Source organism: Folsomia candida, unplaced genomic scaffold, assembly GCF_002217175.1.
Source record: "Folsomia candida strain VU population unplaced genomic scaffold, ASM221717v1 Fcan01_Sc005, whole genome shotgun sequence".
Taxonomy (NCBI): Eukaryota; Metazoa; Arthropoda; class Collembola; order Entomobryomorpha; family Isotomidae; genus Folsomia; species Folsomia candida.
Genome location: NW_019091197.1, coordinates 4551485 through 4570170, shown reverse-complemented (window position 1 = coordinate 4570170; position 18686 = coordinate 4551485). Strand labels below are relative to the sequence as shown.

At 36.5% G+C, this 18686-nt stretch overlaps 2 protein-coding genes across 2 annotated transcripts; one reads left to right on the top strand and one right to left on the bottom strand.

Moving 5' to 3' along the window:
* The first annotated feature begins 1779 nt into the window (after positions 1 to 1779).
* On the top strand, positions 1780 to 7240 carry LOC110850009. Its single transcript, XM_022097500.2, has 8 exons — positions 1780 to 2115; positions 2285 to 4083; positions 4159 to 4732; positions 4821 to 4999; positions 5097 to 5268; positions 5359 to 5568; positions 6129 to 6376; positions 6901 to 7240. The coding sequence occupies exons 1-3, from the start codon at positions 1854 to 1856 to the stop codon at positions 4177 to 4179; spliced, it is 2082 nt and encodes a 693-aa protein (XP_021953192.2). The 5' UTR covers positions 1780 to 1853; the 3' UTR covers positions 4180 to 4732; positions 4821 to 4999; positions 5097 to 5268; positions 5359 to 5568; positions 6129 to 6376; positions 6901 to 7240.
* Positions 7241 to 14622: 7382 nt separating this feature from the next.
* On the bottom strand, positions 14623 to 18056 carry LOC110849738 (DBH-like monooxygenase protein 1). Its single transcript, XM_022097174.2, has 10 exons — positions 17729 to 18056; positions 17460 to 17612; positions 17267 to 17394; positions 17078 to 17189; positions 16160 to 16384; positions 15947 to 16098; positions 15704 to 15876; positions 15496 to 15639; positions 15051 to 15228; positions 14623 to 14972 (listed from the first exon to the last, which is right to left on the bottom strand). The coding sequence occupies exons 1-10, from the start codon at positions 18011 to 18013 to the stop codon at positions 14729 to 14731; spliced, it is 1794 nt and encodes a 597-aa protein (XP_021952866.1). The 5' UTR covers positions 18014 to 18056; the 3' UTR covers positions 14623 to 14728.
* Between the last annotated feature and the right edge of the window lie 630 nt (positions 18057 to 18686).

The following is an 18686-nucleotide window of genomic DNA, read 5'->3' as shown; positions in this document are numbered from 1 at the left end:
CATCTGTAATTTAGGTAAATTGCTTAATTTGTGTCTGTTTACAAAGACGGTATCTTTCTTTTAAAATGTCTGAAATACGCGTAACTTTATGTGTCCACTTATACAACTTCCATAAAACCAAAATTAGATTATGGAGTGGTTATGAAAATTAAAGTAAATTTAAACAAACACAATACGTAAACTAACATAAGTACATATGTCCATAGTTTCAAACTAAACTTCTTTCATGAGTACTTATCAACGCCCTCCGATAATGTGTTTTTAAAATTTGTTCAGCTCTAAATATGTACTTTAGTTTAATTTAATATCGTCTTCAAAATTATATGAGCAATCGATACTCTTTACAGATGCATATGTACATGTCGATGTACATAACCAAGAAATGTATCTTATGTATGTACATATTTCAACATATATACATATTTTCATATGTCTGAAAACTCAGTAACTATAAACACTTCAACGATTCTCTACTGGGGAAGAAAGACGGCTTCAATTTAAGTGTCTGAACCAGTTTCGACGAAAATTCGAGTATCTTACAAACATTTCTGAAGTATCATCAACCACTTCGTTTCCAACACCATGTTCCCAACCAGCACATATTTATTCTCATAAATCGATGAACACATACATACATGTACATTTATTCGATGCAGAATAAATTTGTACTAAATAATATTATTTCACAATTTTCAAAATTTATTTACAATTTAGACGTACGCATTATTATCACTAATAAATAGAGTTGGGAATATTGTCATAATTTCCAATGCGAGTATGGTTTCCTGCTGGAATGGAAATGGTCGCTTTCAAGACTGCTCAGACAATTGTCAAATTGGGGCTGCGTCCTGCTTTGCAAAATTATTTTTGTGGTGTAAACTAGTCAGGGAATGTTGGGCACGAAATGAAGGTATATAAGTAAGCAATAATTGTAATACATAAGTGCGAAAATCTAGTATTTAAAATATTTTTTTGTACACATATAATAGTCGATATCTTTGAACTATTTTCAGTTACGCCATCAAATCGGAAGGTATTGAATACGTCACTGCCCATATCGCAGCAACGTTTCATAATCCTAGTTAATACTGAACAGCCACGAGCTCTTGTTGGGAATCCTTACCCATTGAGAAGTTAAGCACATTAAGCAATTTCACACTTAAAATTCAACCCAGCGAAGTTGAGCGAAGTATTTATAACCCGATTGTATAAAATAAAAATTGTACTTTACTTAAAAATAAGATGCATAAAATGTATCTATTTTTGGTTTGCCAGATACCGACCCTTTCGTTGCTCAATATTTACTATAAACTTTTCGCACACATATGTACATATATATGTACAAAGGTAATATATGTATAAAGGTACATATTTATGTATTACTATGTATGCAATTACATTTATTAATATGAAACTGTGGAGAAATTAATAAATATGCAGCAATATGTACACTGTGCACAATAATGGCTCCGTATTATATTTTGATAACAAATTCTTCTGTGCAGGAAGTATATTCAAGTATATTTGAGTTTAATGTAAATTAAAATCATTCCTTATATCTTTTATTATATATCCATGATTATCTTACGTACGACGGACATATGCACACTATAGGTATATATATTATGCATTAATTATGTATATGCGTGCATATGCATTGAATATCACAACTTCAACTACACAATTAATTTGTAATCACAATCTAATCATTGTGATAAATTTTTTGTTAGTCTCATCATTTCTGCATACATTTATGTAAGACTGGTTTCCCTAGTTTTAACAATCAGTACATTGTCATCTTTCCACCAACCAAATTTACAAATATACTTTTAGCTAAATCAACCAACAAAGCAATGTCACGCGTACCAGACATTGCGAAAAAATTAGTTGATCACGACCCAGTTCTCATCAATGAATGGAGAGGTTTTTATCGTGCACTTGGTCTAGGGCCGGCTAAGCTGGCCCAATTGGAATACAGATTTCGAACAGCTACAATCGAAATGGAAGACTTATTCATTGAAATCATTAACGGCTGGGTATCCAAGTCAGGTTCGGAAGCGAGTATCACCACCCTTGTCGAATTACTGAGAGAATCTGGATATGTAAGCTCATCAGGTTCGTAAAAATAATAAAATAATACACAATTAATACGACTTCAAAAACTATTTCAACACATTTTGGTTAGTGCAACCGTTCGATGGCGTCGGGTGCTATATTACTCACTTCAAAATTTTTAACAGTGTTAAAAACTGATACTTATGATTTTTCAAATATTTTCTTACAGAACTGATCAAGAAAACTTTTGGGACAAACCTTACCGGAAATAATGACCAAATATGGCTCACAGACCCAATAAGTAGTAATTTTACCATAGAAACAACATCCACATCCACGCTTTCGTCAGGTCCAAAACTCCCCCAAAGAAGTCACCCCACTTGGTACAAGGTGGAAAAAGCAGACGCTGACTTTCAAGGACGCACCGAACAGCTCAGCCTCATCTCGAACTACTTTAACAACCAAATTGCTTCCGGTCAATCCGCCCGAGTTTACCTTTCAGGCCCTGAAACCGCTGGAAAAACCGAACTCGCCAAAAAATTTACTGCAAAATTCCACCAAGATGAAAACGCTAATTGCATCTGGATCGATGGGAATCGCGCCTCGGTGCAGAAGAGCTTTACGCGATTTGTGGAAAGCGTCCTCCCCTCAAACCTGCTCTCTGACAGTCCCACAAAAATATCCGCGGTCGTCTCCCTCCTCCAAGAACATGTCTTTAAACACTCCCAAAATTCGTGGCTATTCGTCCTTGATGGGATCGATGATTCCGAATCCGTCCAGTTTTTATCTTCCTTGTTGAAGCAATTTTCAAAATTCCCGCCCGTCCAAGACCCCCTTATTTTGGTAACGAGCCAGAAACAAATTGGAGACCCCAACATTCGACTGAACCACTGGACTGAAAATAATTTCAAATACTTGTCCCTCCATATTACCTCCTTATCGAGCCGATTTGTCAAAAATTGTCTTAACGACCAGGGCGACATGGTTCGCCATGTCATGTACAGATTGGCGTCCGTGTTCGATTCATTCATTGCAAAAAACCAGAAGGAGGAAAAGCGAGTTAAATTGATCTCGCTGTGTGTCTCCTTAATCAGTTTGGTCGCTTACTTCGTCACCGATGAGATCTCCGAGTCGTACCTCCTTAACATCTGGGCGTCCCTGGTTAATCAGCCTGACACCAACTTTACCGACAGGCGCGACATCCTCGACCGATTTAGAACCACGTTAGGCATCTTTTTACGACAACCCGGTAACTCAAACGTTCTAGACTCCCCCAAACCCGCGGTGGTCGCCATCTTTCGACAAATCCTCGTGGTCAGCGATCCATTCCGGAAGTATTTGGGCAGAGCAATTTCAGTCCCGTCGATTACAGAGGAATCCGTCATACAAAAAATATTTGTCATCGTTCTCCGTAATTATAAAGATAACGCCAACTCCGATAACGAATCTGGCCAGAATGTTAAACATTTAGTAAACAAGGTTTTATATGACGACGCTTTATTAAAGCTGTGTAGCGTCGGAGTTTCAAACTATTCTTGTTCGAGTAACAATGTCCCCCTGTTGGGCCAAGTACATGACAGATTTGCCACATTTTTTGGTCGAGGTCATGACGAAAGCATGACAGTTTTGAGCGCCTTGGTCGTCGCGCTGATGAAACAGTCAGACTATGCGAACGCGGTGGACAAGTGTCGAAACCTGTATGATTTGGCGAAGAAAAGATGTGGCTTATTTCACGACACGACATACGCCGCTTACACCAATTTGGTCCAATGCTATAAAGTTGTTAGTTTTGAAGAAGGGATAAAATTACGGGAGGAAATGGTGGTCATTTTTGAAGCAGAGTTTGGACCCCATAATATTCGCACGATTGAAGAGCGGTACAATTTGGCGGTGGCGTTTGGCGATAAAGATCCCGCTAAATGTAAGAAACGTTTGTCTGAGTTGGCCCCGATTTGTAAGCAATATCATTTCGTCCTGTATCAAAAGATGGAAGGATACATTAATCAGCCAAGTGGGGCAAAAACTAAGGTAAATAGTTCCTCATTACAAAATTCATTTTGAAAAATAAATGGCTAATCCTAAGAATTTTTGGATTTTTTATAGCTGATGTCATGGCTAAATTAAACATGTTCAAGAATTAAGAAAAACCATAATTGTTGTTAATTATTTAGTCCTTTAAACGTATTCGTTAATTTAAACACGAACTAAACAAATTATTTATCTGAAAATTTCCATGACGAATTTATGTAAGTATTTGCGAAACACAGATCCGGTCAAAGTATGACAATTAATCAATGTGTAACTTCTTATCGTCGCACGTGTACACATACATAAATGTTGAATACAGAGAACAATGGATTGTGATCATCCTTGCGTATTTTTATAAATTGACAAAGCACACATAATTACTATTATCTCGTATTTCTCTTCCAGTGTTAATCACAAATTATCTTTCAACACACTGAGAAATGAGTTTCGTATCAATCAATCAAATGCCGAAAGCCATCCTGTCTGAACTTTCGTTAACACTTGTTGATTTTACTTAATTGTAATTGCATCGTACTATATATTATTGAATCATACATAATGATCCCCGCAAATAAATTATACGCAGCCTTCAGCCATTTTTTGATATTTTCCGTCTACTCCATCCCACTCGTCGTCGCTCAGCGGACTCGTAAGACACCTAAAACCTTCTGTCTTAGGAACACATATTTAACTAGCTATTTAGTAAATAATGTGATATCTATACATAATTGTGACAGCTTTAGTTGAAGCTTTTCCCGAACGGAGAATCTCTGTATCGGAATCTTCACCAGTACGGGGTTTCATCCTTGGTTCGACTGAGCTGAACAGTGGGAAGTTTTTAATTAGCGTCTCACTCGTCTCGTTTTTTTGTCGGATAGAGAATAATGACCCTGCTCCACACCTGGATGTTTATGGGGTTAGTTTAATAGACATTGCATTGACAAATGTCGTCCAATTTCGTACAAAAGTTGTCGAAACTGTCGTTTAATTAATGTTGATGATGTGGGTAACAGGAAAATGGACTGTTTAAACGGTGGAAATGCGACGATTTGGCAAGTCGTCAGGTGTGGTTGACCCTTGATGCTTTAGCTGGCAGCCCATGGTTCAATATCACGGCTTCAAACAACACCGCGTGGGAGAAAGGGTGGGAGGCTCTGGTTGTGGGGACCTTGTACCAGACAAATTGTTAGTTACATACGCAAGCAAAATCATGATATGGTCGGAAAAATTGCAAACTTTCTCTTTTTTCTTGCTTATTCTTATGTATGTTCATAGACACCTTGGCCCGTACGTGTCCAGAGGGATATTTCGACTGCAAAAGTCCAAGCGCAATGTGTCTCGGGCAAAACAGACAGTATGACACGCAAAGATGCATTCCTGACGAGCTCGTATGTGATAAGATGCCTAGTTGTGGCATGTTGTGCAACGCCGACGAGGCAGACATTTGCAATCGTACGATAACAACACCGCGGAATAACAAATCAGGTAGACAAAAGTATATGTGAAGTCGGTATCAGCATTAAATTTTGTTACCGGCGAAATACAAAATACTGGTATAAAGTTGTTGTAGCTGTGTGTGGCTTATCTTTAGTATATATTTCAGCTTGTATGTAGTACAGGGTGTGTACTGACCAACCCACCAACCCATACATATTTAATTTTTGGTACAGTGCAGGTTAATGTACCCAGTAATCGCTAAGCTACTGTTACAAATTTTCCCGAGCAAATTAAGCAGACAACAAATTTTTTTAGAAAGTTGTACAATTGTAAGTTGTACACTTTTATTGAAATCTATAAGAAGCGATTTTTCGAAACTTTTTGTTTTGTTTAACCCCAGGGTATAAATATGATATCCAATCTTTCCAAACTCAGAAAGTCGGCATATGTATATATGTAGCAACAACGCAGAAATTTTATACGGGGCCAGTATTGGCGTGTTTGTTGGGTACTTAACAATGCTTGCAAAAAATAACCGTGACAACGAAGCGCTGTCAAAATGTCTCTTGCGTATGGTTACAACAAGTAATTATTATGATCACTTTTAGGGGACGACTCAGAATTTCCGACCTGGGGTTACTACGTTATAGTTGGATGTATCTTTGGCGCGTCTACTATTTACGGCATTTTCGTTTGGATTCGTAATAAAAGAATTCAGAATGCTCGCCTGATCAGTGATGGCATTCAATTGAAACCCGCCTCGATCCCAATCCCCGCGCCAATTGAACCTTCGTGGTCCAACGCTAACCAAGGTGGTGGGGGTGCAAGCAGGAGAAATTCTCGGGATGTCAGCTCGGTAAGCATACATACATACAAATTAATTTTACATACTCATAACTACTTAACCTCTTGGCTACCAATTACACACATTTGTGTAACGATTTTTTATCACTTGACTACCAATCTACTTTTCGAAATATTACTTTGCCTACCAATTACACACATTTGTGTAGCAAAATTATTTCTCTTACCTACCAAATTATTATTGGAAAACGTTGTCCGGCATTACACAACTTGATAGATTTCCATTGACTACCAGAATTTTAAAAATCCCCAATATAATTACACACATTTGTGTAACTGGTACGCAATGGAAAACGATCTCGTGTGTAATTGGTAATAGAAATAATTGTGCTACACAAATATGTGTAATTGGTAGACAAAGTAATATTTTGAAAAGTAGATTGGTATTCAAGTGATAAAAAATCGTTACACAAATGTGTGTAATTGGTACGCAACGGAATATTCCCGAAAAATAACTGGGAGCAAGGAGGTTAAATACATATGCAATACATGCAATTTTTTAACAATTTGTTCCAGACTGTAACCGTTCCAGTTTTCGCCCCGATGGAAAACTACGGTAAAAACTAGACAGCAAACTATCACTGAATTATAATTATCACAAATTTACTAAACTCTGGTAGTCATTACCGGCTTCTAAAATATCCGTCTTAACGCACGTATTTGTTTTGAAAGTTAATTACATCCTTGATTTTATTATTTTCCTGAAACCAGAATATGAATTATGGTATCGACAATTTAATAGCATATTTCTATTATCTATTCGCGTATCAATTTTTGGAGTTACGGGTGGACAACAAGTTGGATAATGTTGAATTGTTATGTACCTTACCAATAAATTATTCTGGACAAGTAAAAATTTCCACGCGTTTATAATTATTAGTAATTAAGTATTATTGTACATATTATTGATACTTATATTTATACATGCATTTGTATGAAATATTTTGCACATAACTCATCGCAGGAAACAAATCGTCACCATAATTTAGCATTTTGAACATCTGCTATCACTTAATTAAATATATGCAATTTTATTTTCTCGTGCACGGGTAGAAATTATTTTTAAACTTGTATAATTATCCCCACAAAGTCCAAAGTTTGCACATTTATGTAAATGAACCGAGTCAGGCTATGAAATATTCACAAGTAAACCAAATATCCGGCCCACCATAAAGTTACAACTAATGTCCTATACAATTACATACATACATCAGTATATGTAACCAGATAATTTCTCCAACAAGTCCCTAATCTTTTTAATCATAATTTACATACTAGACATAGTCTACGACTTTTTATCAAACCCGTAAACAATTGTTATATAGGTTTCAGTCTTTGAACCTTATTTGCTTTAAATAGAATCTAGCATCCTAAATTAGTCAAATTAAAATTATTCAAAGTACAAACTTTTCAAAAAACTTCAACGAGCACATTTCATTCATTCATTTCATTCTCAATAATATTATCCTCTACCGAAGATTAAATTTTTATCCAAATTTTCAACCATGATTTCAAAAACCCACGAAAGCTTGTTAATCCAGCTTTTGAAAGTGTCGTCTTTCATTTCATGCGTTCCCTGGGAATATGGTGGACACAAGAGATTCTTAATCACAAAGAAATCCTTAGCCAAATTTCACCTAAATTTAGCACTTATCTTTGCATACGTAACGTTTATAATTTTGCGACTCCCCAACACTTTAAACGGCAAAGACTCAATGCAATTTTTTCGAGTAATTATCCATCTAATCGCAATTGTTGGTACGTCGGGACTCATATTTATAACTTGGCCACAATTTTTGGTATCGCGTGACGATTTTATCGAGCATGTCAATGTAACGTTATTATACTGCAAGAAATTTGGAGGTATCAAAATTTTTAATGTCCTTATTAAAGCTTAATTCCAGATAAATATTTATGTACGTGATTTACTTTTAAATAACGCAAGATGAATTTGGGAAACCTATCACCAAGAAGAGCGGGATTCCAAGCGGGAAAGTAGAAATGCTGATGAAAACATTAATGTGCCTGTGTTTACTAATTTTTGGAATTGGTAACCCTTCCTTTGCGTTGGCTGAGCCGGATTTGAATATTTATTTTACGTCAATATTCCTCAAGTATTTAAAAAGCGGGGGGTTTGGTCCTGCTTTACTACTCCTGTTACTAAGCGGAATGCATTCTTGGATTTATACTTCCGGAGTGATCATGACGATTAATGTAGGTTTCTTTCTGATTCCACAAGTCTACCCGATCACAGTTATCCTGAAGGAATTAAGGTTTTCGAAAAATTTTATATAAAGCGTACTCACGTCAAGCTTCCCATATCTCGCAAATTGAACAGAAATTGCGAAGTTTTGAGAAATGTGTCAACCTTTTGCTGGAAAACCATGGGATTTTTTCTTATAGTTAGGCAACAAGTGGGACTGCTTTAATTTCGCAAAATTATTTCGTAAACTCATGTTCTCCATAACCAGGGAAATTACAGAAATTCATGGAAATGACGTCACAATAGAAGTAGATTTGCGAGATTTGTGTAGTCATATTTGCAAATCCCCCCACGACGCATATTTTTTGAGCTTCGCAAATGTGATAAATGGGTTGCAGTGCGAAATAAGAATGCATGAGGTTGTCCTGAGATGAGTATGCTTTGTATATAATCAAAATAAATGTAAAAAAAATCAGTACGTTTTTTCAAATATCTTGCAGTCCGAATTTGCGGCACCCCAAGGTTACAACGTGGACTGCTCGAAAACCCGAAAACGTTGTGAAAACACTTCGCGTAATTCAATTTTTACAGCAACGTTGCAACCGCGTCATAGGACCCCAAGCGGTCCCAACAACAATATCCATGTTCGTAGGAACATCCGTGCTATGTAATTATGCTATCATTTCAATTCCTGTTTTACCCTGTCGGCTAGTATCATTACTCGTTGGCAAGTTTTTGGGCGCAATGATGTCCTCGATGGCCACGCTTTTCGTAATTTTCGCTTGCGATGTTACATCAAAAGTGGTAATATCATACGCTAAGGTGGTTAGAGCATGGAAGAATGAAACCACGTCATCATATTACAAAAAGTTGTTGAAATCCCTGAGACCAGAAGGGATTAAAGTAGCGTCGTTTATGACGATACAAAAAATCACGACGGTGCACACGGTATTAGCGATTATCCGATATACTGGAAGAGTTTTGATTTGGCTAAAGGACAAAGGCATTAATTAAATAAGCAGGAATTCAGAGCAGAGGTCAACGTGTCGATTAGCGATTGTACGCCGCCATGATAGAAAGGTTGACAAATATCGATCAAAGTGTCACCGAAAGGTTGATGGATTCGATGCTCAGACGAATTCAATCGGTTATTGCAACTTATGTTTAAACATAATATTGAAACACCGTAACATTAATTATGTAACGTGCAATTCACCATATTTTGACATAAGGGTCGGTCCACGTCAATACCCACGATCGGGCGAGCGTCATGAGAGCGGAGATGTTGCCTCTCCACTCCGAGCGACACTACTGATGGTGGTGCTCAACAGCAGTGGGCGTAGCACGTACTAACTTTTTAAATGTCGACGCGGTCAGGGCTACATTTTTTTAGTCAGATTTTTTGAAACTCAGGGTTAAAAATAATCTTGACTGGTATGGCATTTGAATTTTGTCACTGAAAGTTTTGTTTACGCCTCTTGTTTTTTGATAATTTTTGGGAATATTCCCATACATAAGCTTGCATGTGTTAATGTGTGTCAGAAAAATCGATATAATTTTTTGCACCCTATCGTGTGCGACCTAACTTTTTTATGGTGGATTAGAAATTTAGAATTACGTTATAATTTTTGAAATTTGGGTTGCACACGACAGGGTGCAAAAAGTTATAGCGTTTTGAAGTTACCATTACAAGATGGCTAGAATTCAAATTTTTCAAATTTTTTAAATTTTAGAATTTAGTTTATGGTGCCTACAACAACTTTTAGGTTTAGGTAAACCTTCCCAAAATTACGGGACACTCAGTGCATCACATGGAAAATTTTTCTTAAATTTTTTACAAATTTAAATTCTCGGCCAATTTCTAACATAGAATTTTTATCTTTTCACTAGTAACTTTATTTAAGTAGTACGTATTTATGGTAAAATTAGCCCTAAAATCTGAGACTTGGCCCGCAACACATGATTGACATTGACGTGGACTGACCCATAAATATTAGTGGCTTCTACAATTTTATCTAAATTCTTTCAAAAATTAGCAATTGTGTAGTCTGATATAAATATGTACTAAATGGTATACAAATAATTTAGAAATATCTACCTGTTCTTGGGAAAATTGAGTTTTAAATAAAAAATCTTAGCATCTTAGCTACAATCTTAAAAATCTTAGCTTATACAGTATGTACCTACGTTACATACTGTATATAAGTTTTACACTGTTTGCGCATTTTCAGCATTTGTGGGGGAATTCTTGGAATTTAACTTGGAGGCAAAAATTATCTTCTTGTGGCGAAATTATTTCCACGGCGGTGATGCTCATTTTACCAACACTTTCTCCCCAGGGTGGGTGGAGAGAAGGGTTATATGTATCAACCTTTTAATTTATTTGAAGTAGCGTAAATCTTTAGAACAATTTCATTACGTGGGAATCGGAACGTAGCTTGCTTCAAGCGCTGCCATTGTTCGAAAATAATGGGCTTGTTGGACATACGTGGCGAGCAATTACATTTTTTTTTAATGTGCACAGGGTTTCGCTCGTGATTTGATGGCAAAATCACTATAACTGATATTTTATGATTTTATTTTGGATAATTGGATATTTTACATTTTGCGTCAATCGGACTACCCCCCCCCCTGGCGCCAGTGGGTGTGCTCGGGGACAAACTGAGAGTTTTAGTGAGGTTGAAGCTATAGACGAAATGCACTGGAATTAAGTGCTTCCGTCCTGTTTAGGGTGCAGTGAGACTACAGCTACACACACCTCGATATGTTCATTTGCTACAATTTATTTTTATTTTTTAGTTGGCCAAGGAAATCATTTATTCCCCGATTAATTTTATTATGCATATGTAAATAATATTTTGGTCGTGGACGCAATCGGGATAATCATGTTCTTAACGGCAGTCTCTGCCACAGCGTCGGAAGCGTGCCCGCCCTTCGTTCTCCTCCACGGGCTGCGGCATCCCGACACTATCGACCGCACCCACCGACTCTTCTGTAAGAATAACAAATTTTATTTATTATCGTTTCATTTCATGCATGTCTTAAATTTGAATCTTTGTTTCATTGATTCAAAATCAACACCTAAACACAATGCCACCTTGATATATATAAGTTCCACCGATAAATTACGTAGTTTCACCCTGTGACCATATTGCTTTAGAGTAATTTAAAAATTCTGTGAGCATAGAAACCAGTACTAATAATTAATATTTGGTGGCTCGTTCGGAGTTTTTGCTCAAAATGTTCTAAAGTTTGGGCCATTTAAAGAAATATAAGCTGTATGACTGGTGCTCGTCCAAACTTGTCAAATGTGAGACTCATTCGTGAAATACGTTTGAAATAAAATCGCCTAACTACGTCAAGTGGGGTCGTCAAATTGAAGAATTTAAAAAAATTATTGCACTTTAGGGATTCAATTACTAGATCGACTCTGCAATTATTGGACTCACCGATTCCGACAGGCTGAGCATCGCCCTCTTCGAAAGTTCCCGCCATAATGAGAACCACCATCAAAAACGCCGCCATGGACTTGTTCATCTTAATGTTCCCTGTGAAAAGAATTATATTTAGAAAATGTTGCATGGTAAATGTGTACGCTTTATTACGATTAAATTCCATTTCAAATTACTATTTTTTAATTCTTAATTTTCAAAAAATTTAAGGTTTTTGCATTTTTTTAAATTCAGAAATAACATGAAAATTTAAATTTTTAAAATTCGTATAAATGAATTTTTATAATTTCAAGGTAATAATTCTGAGCAAAAATTGTGTTTAATTTTCGAAATCGGGTTAAGATTCGAAAAGTGAGCATTTGGAAAAATCCTGATTTTGGCTTTGAAATTGTTAGTTGTAACTTACTTTCGTTTAAGTTTCCGAGCAGTTTTGAAAAAAGTTAGGAAGAAATTGTGAAGTAACTTGAGGTTAGAGGGGGCTGGTTTTTATACCTAACAAACAAGGACTCCAGTGACTTGGGTTTAATGGAAAACAATGAAAACTTAAGCCGAGAAAAAATTAATAGTTTTTGAAAATTTAGTGACTTTAAATCCAGGGTTTCGTAGTTTGTTATAGATGTTTTTAGAAAAAATGTGGAGGTTCAATGTTTTAATTTATGTCTTGATAAATGTATTCTTGTTGTCGTGTAGAACCTTGCTTCATATGAGTGGAGCGAGGAGGGGGGGGGGGCAATTTGGGGGGTGATTGAATCCATCTTCCCTGTTGCGCAGTGGCCTCATCATTATTTGCATCTCGACTTTCTCTTCTTCCACATGTCCAACTGGTAATCACGATAATAAAAATTTAAATAAGTAGTAAAAATTAAATATTTTCTTTGAGAAGAGAGAAAAAATCGAAATTCTAACCTCCTAACTTCGAAAATATTAGAAGACTTATCGACTTTTAGATGCAAAATCTTCATTTTTTTACGAAACGCATAGAGATCAACATGTTTCAAATTCTCCATATCAATACATGGAAGAAAGTTGAGACACAAAAACTCAAATTCAGGACCTGGATGTCACCTCAATGAAAATGGGTTGCAAGAACCTGAGATTTAAACACGGTAAATACATTTGCCTTCAAGCACACCCACAGGCGCCGAGGGGGGTGGGTGGCCAGATTGACACCACATCCAAACTATTCAGTTATCAAAATAAAATCATAAAATAAATTTACCAACCATAATGATTTTGACATCAAATCGCTTGCGAAACCCTGTGCACAGCCGTGTGCAAAAATTTTAATCGCCCGCCACATACTACCAATAGCAAGTCGTGTGCAAAAATTTTACATAAGTCAAACATGTGTAACCACCATGCCCATTATTTTGGAACAATGGCAACGTTTCGAACAGGCTACGTGCCGATGGCCACGTAAGTGACGATATTGTTTCAAAAGTTGACGTAATGATTTGCGTCACTTCAAATAAATTTACAAATATGTAGCTTACAAATGTGGTTTGTTTAACCTCACGAGATTATGATTTTATGATATTATGATTCTAAAAAATCCCTCAAGTATGATATTTAATTTATAACTATGTATATCTTGTTGAAAATAATAAATGTCCATGATTTTATGTTGAAGACTACATTTAAAGACAACATTTATTTCAACAAGTTCCCAATTTTTTTAGTTTTTTGACTAAAATAATTTAAAGCCCACCTTCTATCATTGATCAGTATGGGAAAAATTCTAAAATTTGTGAAGAAAAATATGCAAAAAAAAATCTGCTCTACCATTAAGTTTTCCCCGAAACATGTATTTTTAGAAATTGTAAGAAATCTGCATTTTTTAAATACATGATATGATATTTAGTCCTCTAGGAACGTGTTAACCTCATCCGGACAAAATTCTTAATATTACAATGACTTATTTTAAACAAATACGTCAAATCATGCATCAAAAAATAATGGATTTCTCCATATTTCTCATCAAAACTATGTAAATACTTTATTTATATTTTCTTTTATGAAAAACGCGAATCACAAATATTGAACAATATTTTATGAACATGTACCTTTATGGCCCCAAAAAAGGAAGCCAATAAAATTCAATTCAATTCAACTATGTAAATACTCTTTCTTTCCAACTTTGTGGAAAACTGTAATCTGGTAAAATGTCGATTTTTATAAAATTTTTCTTCCCAAGTTTTAGAATTTTCTCAACACCGACAAATGCTATAAAGTGTATTTTTTAGTGCTTCGTCAAAAACTTGAAGACTGGTTGAAAAATATTCCTTTGTAGGAAATCATGGAAATTTAATTAGCCGCTGCTGTTGTTATGATCTCGTTCTCAACTTTTTTATGTGAAAATTATCCGTCGGATCCCAAATCTTGCAACGACTAAATGGCACGAGGTTGTATATAGCAAACCATCGTTCAGGCAGTATTGTGTACTTTTTCACCCAACAATTCTCACCACACAATCAATAATTTTCACTCGACAATTTCCACATGTATGTGATGTATGTATTTAACACTGTTGTTGTGGTAACAAGCTATAAATAATTTTTTTCAGATGGATTGACCAGCACAAAATTGTAGTCCGAGACATTATTGTATTCATTTTATTTCTATTTTCGCCACATTTGTAAATTGCAAATTTTGATCATATTCTATTTTAATATGAATCTGTATCTTATTACTAAGCTTGACACTGATTTGGAGGAACATACTCGATAAAACTCTCCGGATATGTTATATCGTAGTGGACAACTTCGTCTCGAATACCACATGCCCCCGTATGAATCCCGTACATTCTTCTGTTCGTGTATTCCGTTCGAAACTCCTCGGTCCAGTTGAATTTGTAAGTAATCGAGTCAAAAAAGTCGCCTTGTAAATTTTCTGGAGCATCGATATAATATTTTCGCAGCATCGGGGTCATTGTTCTGCAATAATTCACATTTACTAATTAGTCAATTATTAATATTATGTACATGTAAAAACGAAATTAATGCACATATTACTCGGTATATGCCGTCACTCCAAATTCTCTGATGTGGGCGTCAATATCGTAGCCAGAGGTGCATAGCTCGACATTGATTTTAGGATAATACCAGACAATGTCTTCACACATTTCTTCCCGAGTGCTCAATCCCCCAAGGACGATTTCGCCGTTTTTCCATACGGAATCGTACTCACATTCTAAATTTATGCGTTTATATTAATCCAAAAAATGTTTGCATATCATGATTTTCAAGTATCTTGAAATAGGATCATATGTTGAGTTCATAACGAGTTCGCATATTCGCATCGTAACATAAGTTTGACAAAATTACGAACTAAATACTAGCCTTGGAGATGCGCAAGTTCTCAAATGAATTTTCATTGCCAAATTTTTTTGCAAACTTTTTTTGCGATTTTTTTTATAATTCGTAATGTGTACCCCCATGAAACCATATTACTACTCACCAACTGTGATGTGATCTCCCCGTTGGACATTAACATGCGTCATCAAAGGCTTATTTTGTTGGTAGTCAAAGTCATAATGGTCATCATAATCAAGCCAGGGAAGTTCCACGTTGCCCCGGAAGTGGCGCGCTTTCATCTTACGTCCTAATCCAGTATTGAAGACAGTTAACAAATTTTGTAAAATTGCACGCGTCATGATTTAATTTACCAGACAAATGGGAATGCAACAAAGAGTTGAAGACATTTATGCCGTTTTCGGGAAACATGTTGGTGCATTCCGATCCACAATGTCCGACATCTTTGTAGGATGGCGTATTTGGCGGCACAGTCGTTGAAAGGTCCACTTCGTGACCAAGGATCATAATTCCGGCTTCTTGTGGTCTGAAAAACGTATCAAAAATTTGGATCCGTCCAAGATTTAGTAATTAGTCCTAAACTTAGGGCTGCTTACCGAAGTTCGTCCGTGTAATAGAATTCCACCCCTGTTTCAAACTTGAGTCCTTCAATCATGTCGGGATTATCGTAATGAATTTCCATCATGTAAAATTGTTGGCCTGGAAGGTCGCCGATTGGGTAACCAGCATCCTCAGGGAAGACCAAGGTCTAGATGCAAAAATACATGTTTTTTTAACTACATCTTTATCTTGGATTTGAAGTGACTCACCTTTCCCCCTTTCGCCCAGACGTAGAAGGTCCCCATGATACAGTAGCTAATTGGTAGGATTGTGTCAGGATCGTAACAATCCCCTCCAACGTGGCCCTTGTCGACCGTGTAGTTGCCTAATACTTCTTCTAAGGTTTCATTAGATCCGGCGGGAAGGAAGCAATTGTACAGAATGGAGTGGTGGGTATGTTGTAAAGCTTCGGCTGAAGGTAGTACGGCGTTAAACTGTAGAATTTAAAAAATAAAATTATAATTTGGTGCAAAATTTTGCAAAGTTACATGTTTAATTACAACGCCGGTTTTTCGTGCAAAACTCGGATTTACGTGTGACCAATTTTATTTTGTTCTCTGTTTTTGAATTTCTATAATCCGCTAATTTGAGTGTGAAGCGCTCATTTTAAACTATATTCCAGCTAATCTCTGGTTTTCAAAATTCTGGAAATTTTCGAATTTTAGCGTGAATTCAAAAATTCGAAAACATTTTTCATTAGAACGACTTACCTGACTTCATATAAATCCGATTGATGCGAAATTTTAACTGAAAATTTTTGCCCCTTTTTGAAATTCATAGAAATAATACACTCTTGGAAATTGTTAAATTCCCAAAGATAGTCTAGGTGAATTTCTAATAGACCAAGTAAGTCGTTCCGAAGAGACATGTTTTCGTATTTTTTAATTCGCGCAAAACCGGAGGTTTTGTTTGGAAAACAGTTTAAACTTAGCGCCTCTCGTTCAAATTAGCGCTTTACGAAAAATGCAAAAATATGGGTATGATTATTTTTGCGGTGAATAAAATAAAAATTGTCTCATGGAAATCTGAGTTCTACATGCAAGAGACCTGCATTGTTAGTTATCAAAAGCTAGATATAGCCTGTGTGGAACTAAATATATATCAAACACTACATATTCTCAACTTACCCCAACTACGTGATGCTTCGCACTTAAGACGGGTCCTCTATGGAAGCTGCACCAATAAGAGGTATCCACTGTGGGCATCTCCATGTCTAAAATCATAGGCCAAGTTTGTACCCTGGAAATCAAAATTTAATTATGTACCTAAGCATAACTAAAAATTCAATTTTTTGCGGTATTTGTCCTCGTGCATACGTATCTAAATCCAGCTCTGGAAGATCTGCGTGAATAAGATTAGTCGACTTTGTTCCCCGCCGTGTGGTCCCATGATATCTAATAATATCAGCATCTCCCATTGCCCAAATTAGACGATTTGTGTCATTCTAAATAGGAACAAATCGATATTAAAAAATTTAATTCGTGTAGCAAATTTTTTGTCTTATTTTACCCCAATCAGGTAATCCTCGTCGTCACAGGTGTCCAATAAGCGAGAGAACTTCAGGATTGTTTTACCCATTGAGGGCAGCTCCATAGCTTCCAATAGTCTCCAGTCCGAGTGATCATCTACTTTCGGTTCCGTCCTGCCAATCCCGAATCGATCCTGGTGACAAAATATTAAGACGTAAGTTAGTAGCCTGTCTTAGGGTAAGTTAACCTGGGGCAATGTGAGATCCCAGGACCAAATTCTTGGCTAGATTTACACATCTGTGACCTCACCTGTGCATAAGTGCTCCCATCCGACAGCACGCCACCAATGAAGATGTCCGCTCCGGTCATCCCGCCCTGTGGAGAAATGCCGAACCCCACCCAACCCAAGGTTTCAGCCTCAACTTCAAATACGATCTCATCTCCCGCTTCGTTTATCTCCCAGCCCAAAATGTATTTTCCTTCTCCGTCTAACACTTCGATATTCTTTAGTTGGATGGAATTCTTTGGAATGCTGGCGCCCTGAGCGACCCCGAGTGCCACAAGTACAGCAAAGCTTGACAAAAATAACTTCATCTTGAAGGGCTTGAAGTTAGGCAGGTGCAAGGAAAGGGTTATCTTAGCAATGGAGCATTGCATCACATCAAGTTCATATATATACTGACTCCGTGGAAGATAACGTGACGTTCGTTGGACTGATAAGTGAGTGAGTCAGGCTGATTGAGAAAGCGCGATTATACTTAACATCGATGAGCCCGAAGTAGATAATTCGTCTGGAGTACAAATTTATTAAATTTGTGATTATGTAGATCAGATTTTTATACCCATTTTGAAAATTTGGGCAGCAGACCATACTTTTTTACTTATCTGCTTCGGACAGGCCTGAAAATTTTAAATTGAACAAAGACGACTGACAATGTGCATATAGTGACAGAAGGACATACAGATTGGAACATTATCTCTGCTTCGAGCATAAAGCATATGTATGAGTAATCCGCAAGTAATTGGAAACCAATTGAAATAAAATGATGAAATAAACTGAGTCAACACTCAACTCGACTTTTGACACATGTCAAAAGTGTGTTTTCCGTATAATGGAATCGATAATTGATCAGAGCTGAAGGTACCTAGTACACATCCTTGTCAGGCTTATCATGAAAGATGTCGCAATCCGTGAAGTGTAAAAATTAATTAGCATAGCAATTCACAGGAGGCCTTGTGAATTACGTAAATCTTACACATAAATTTG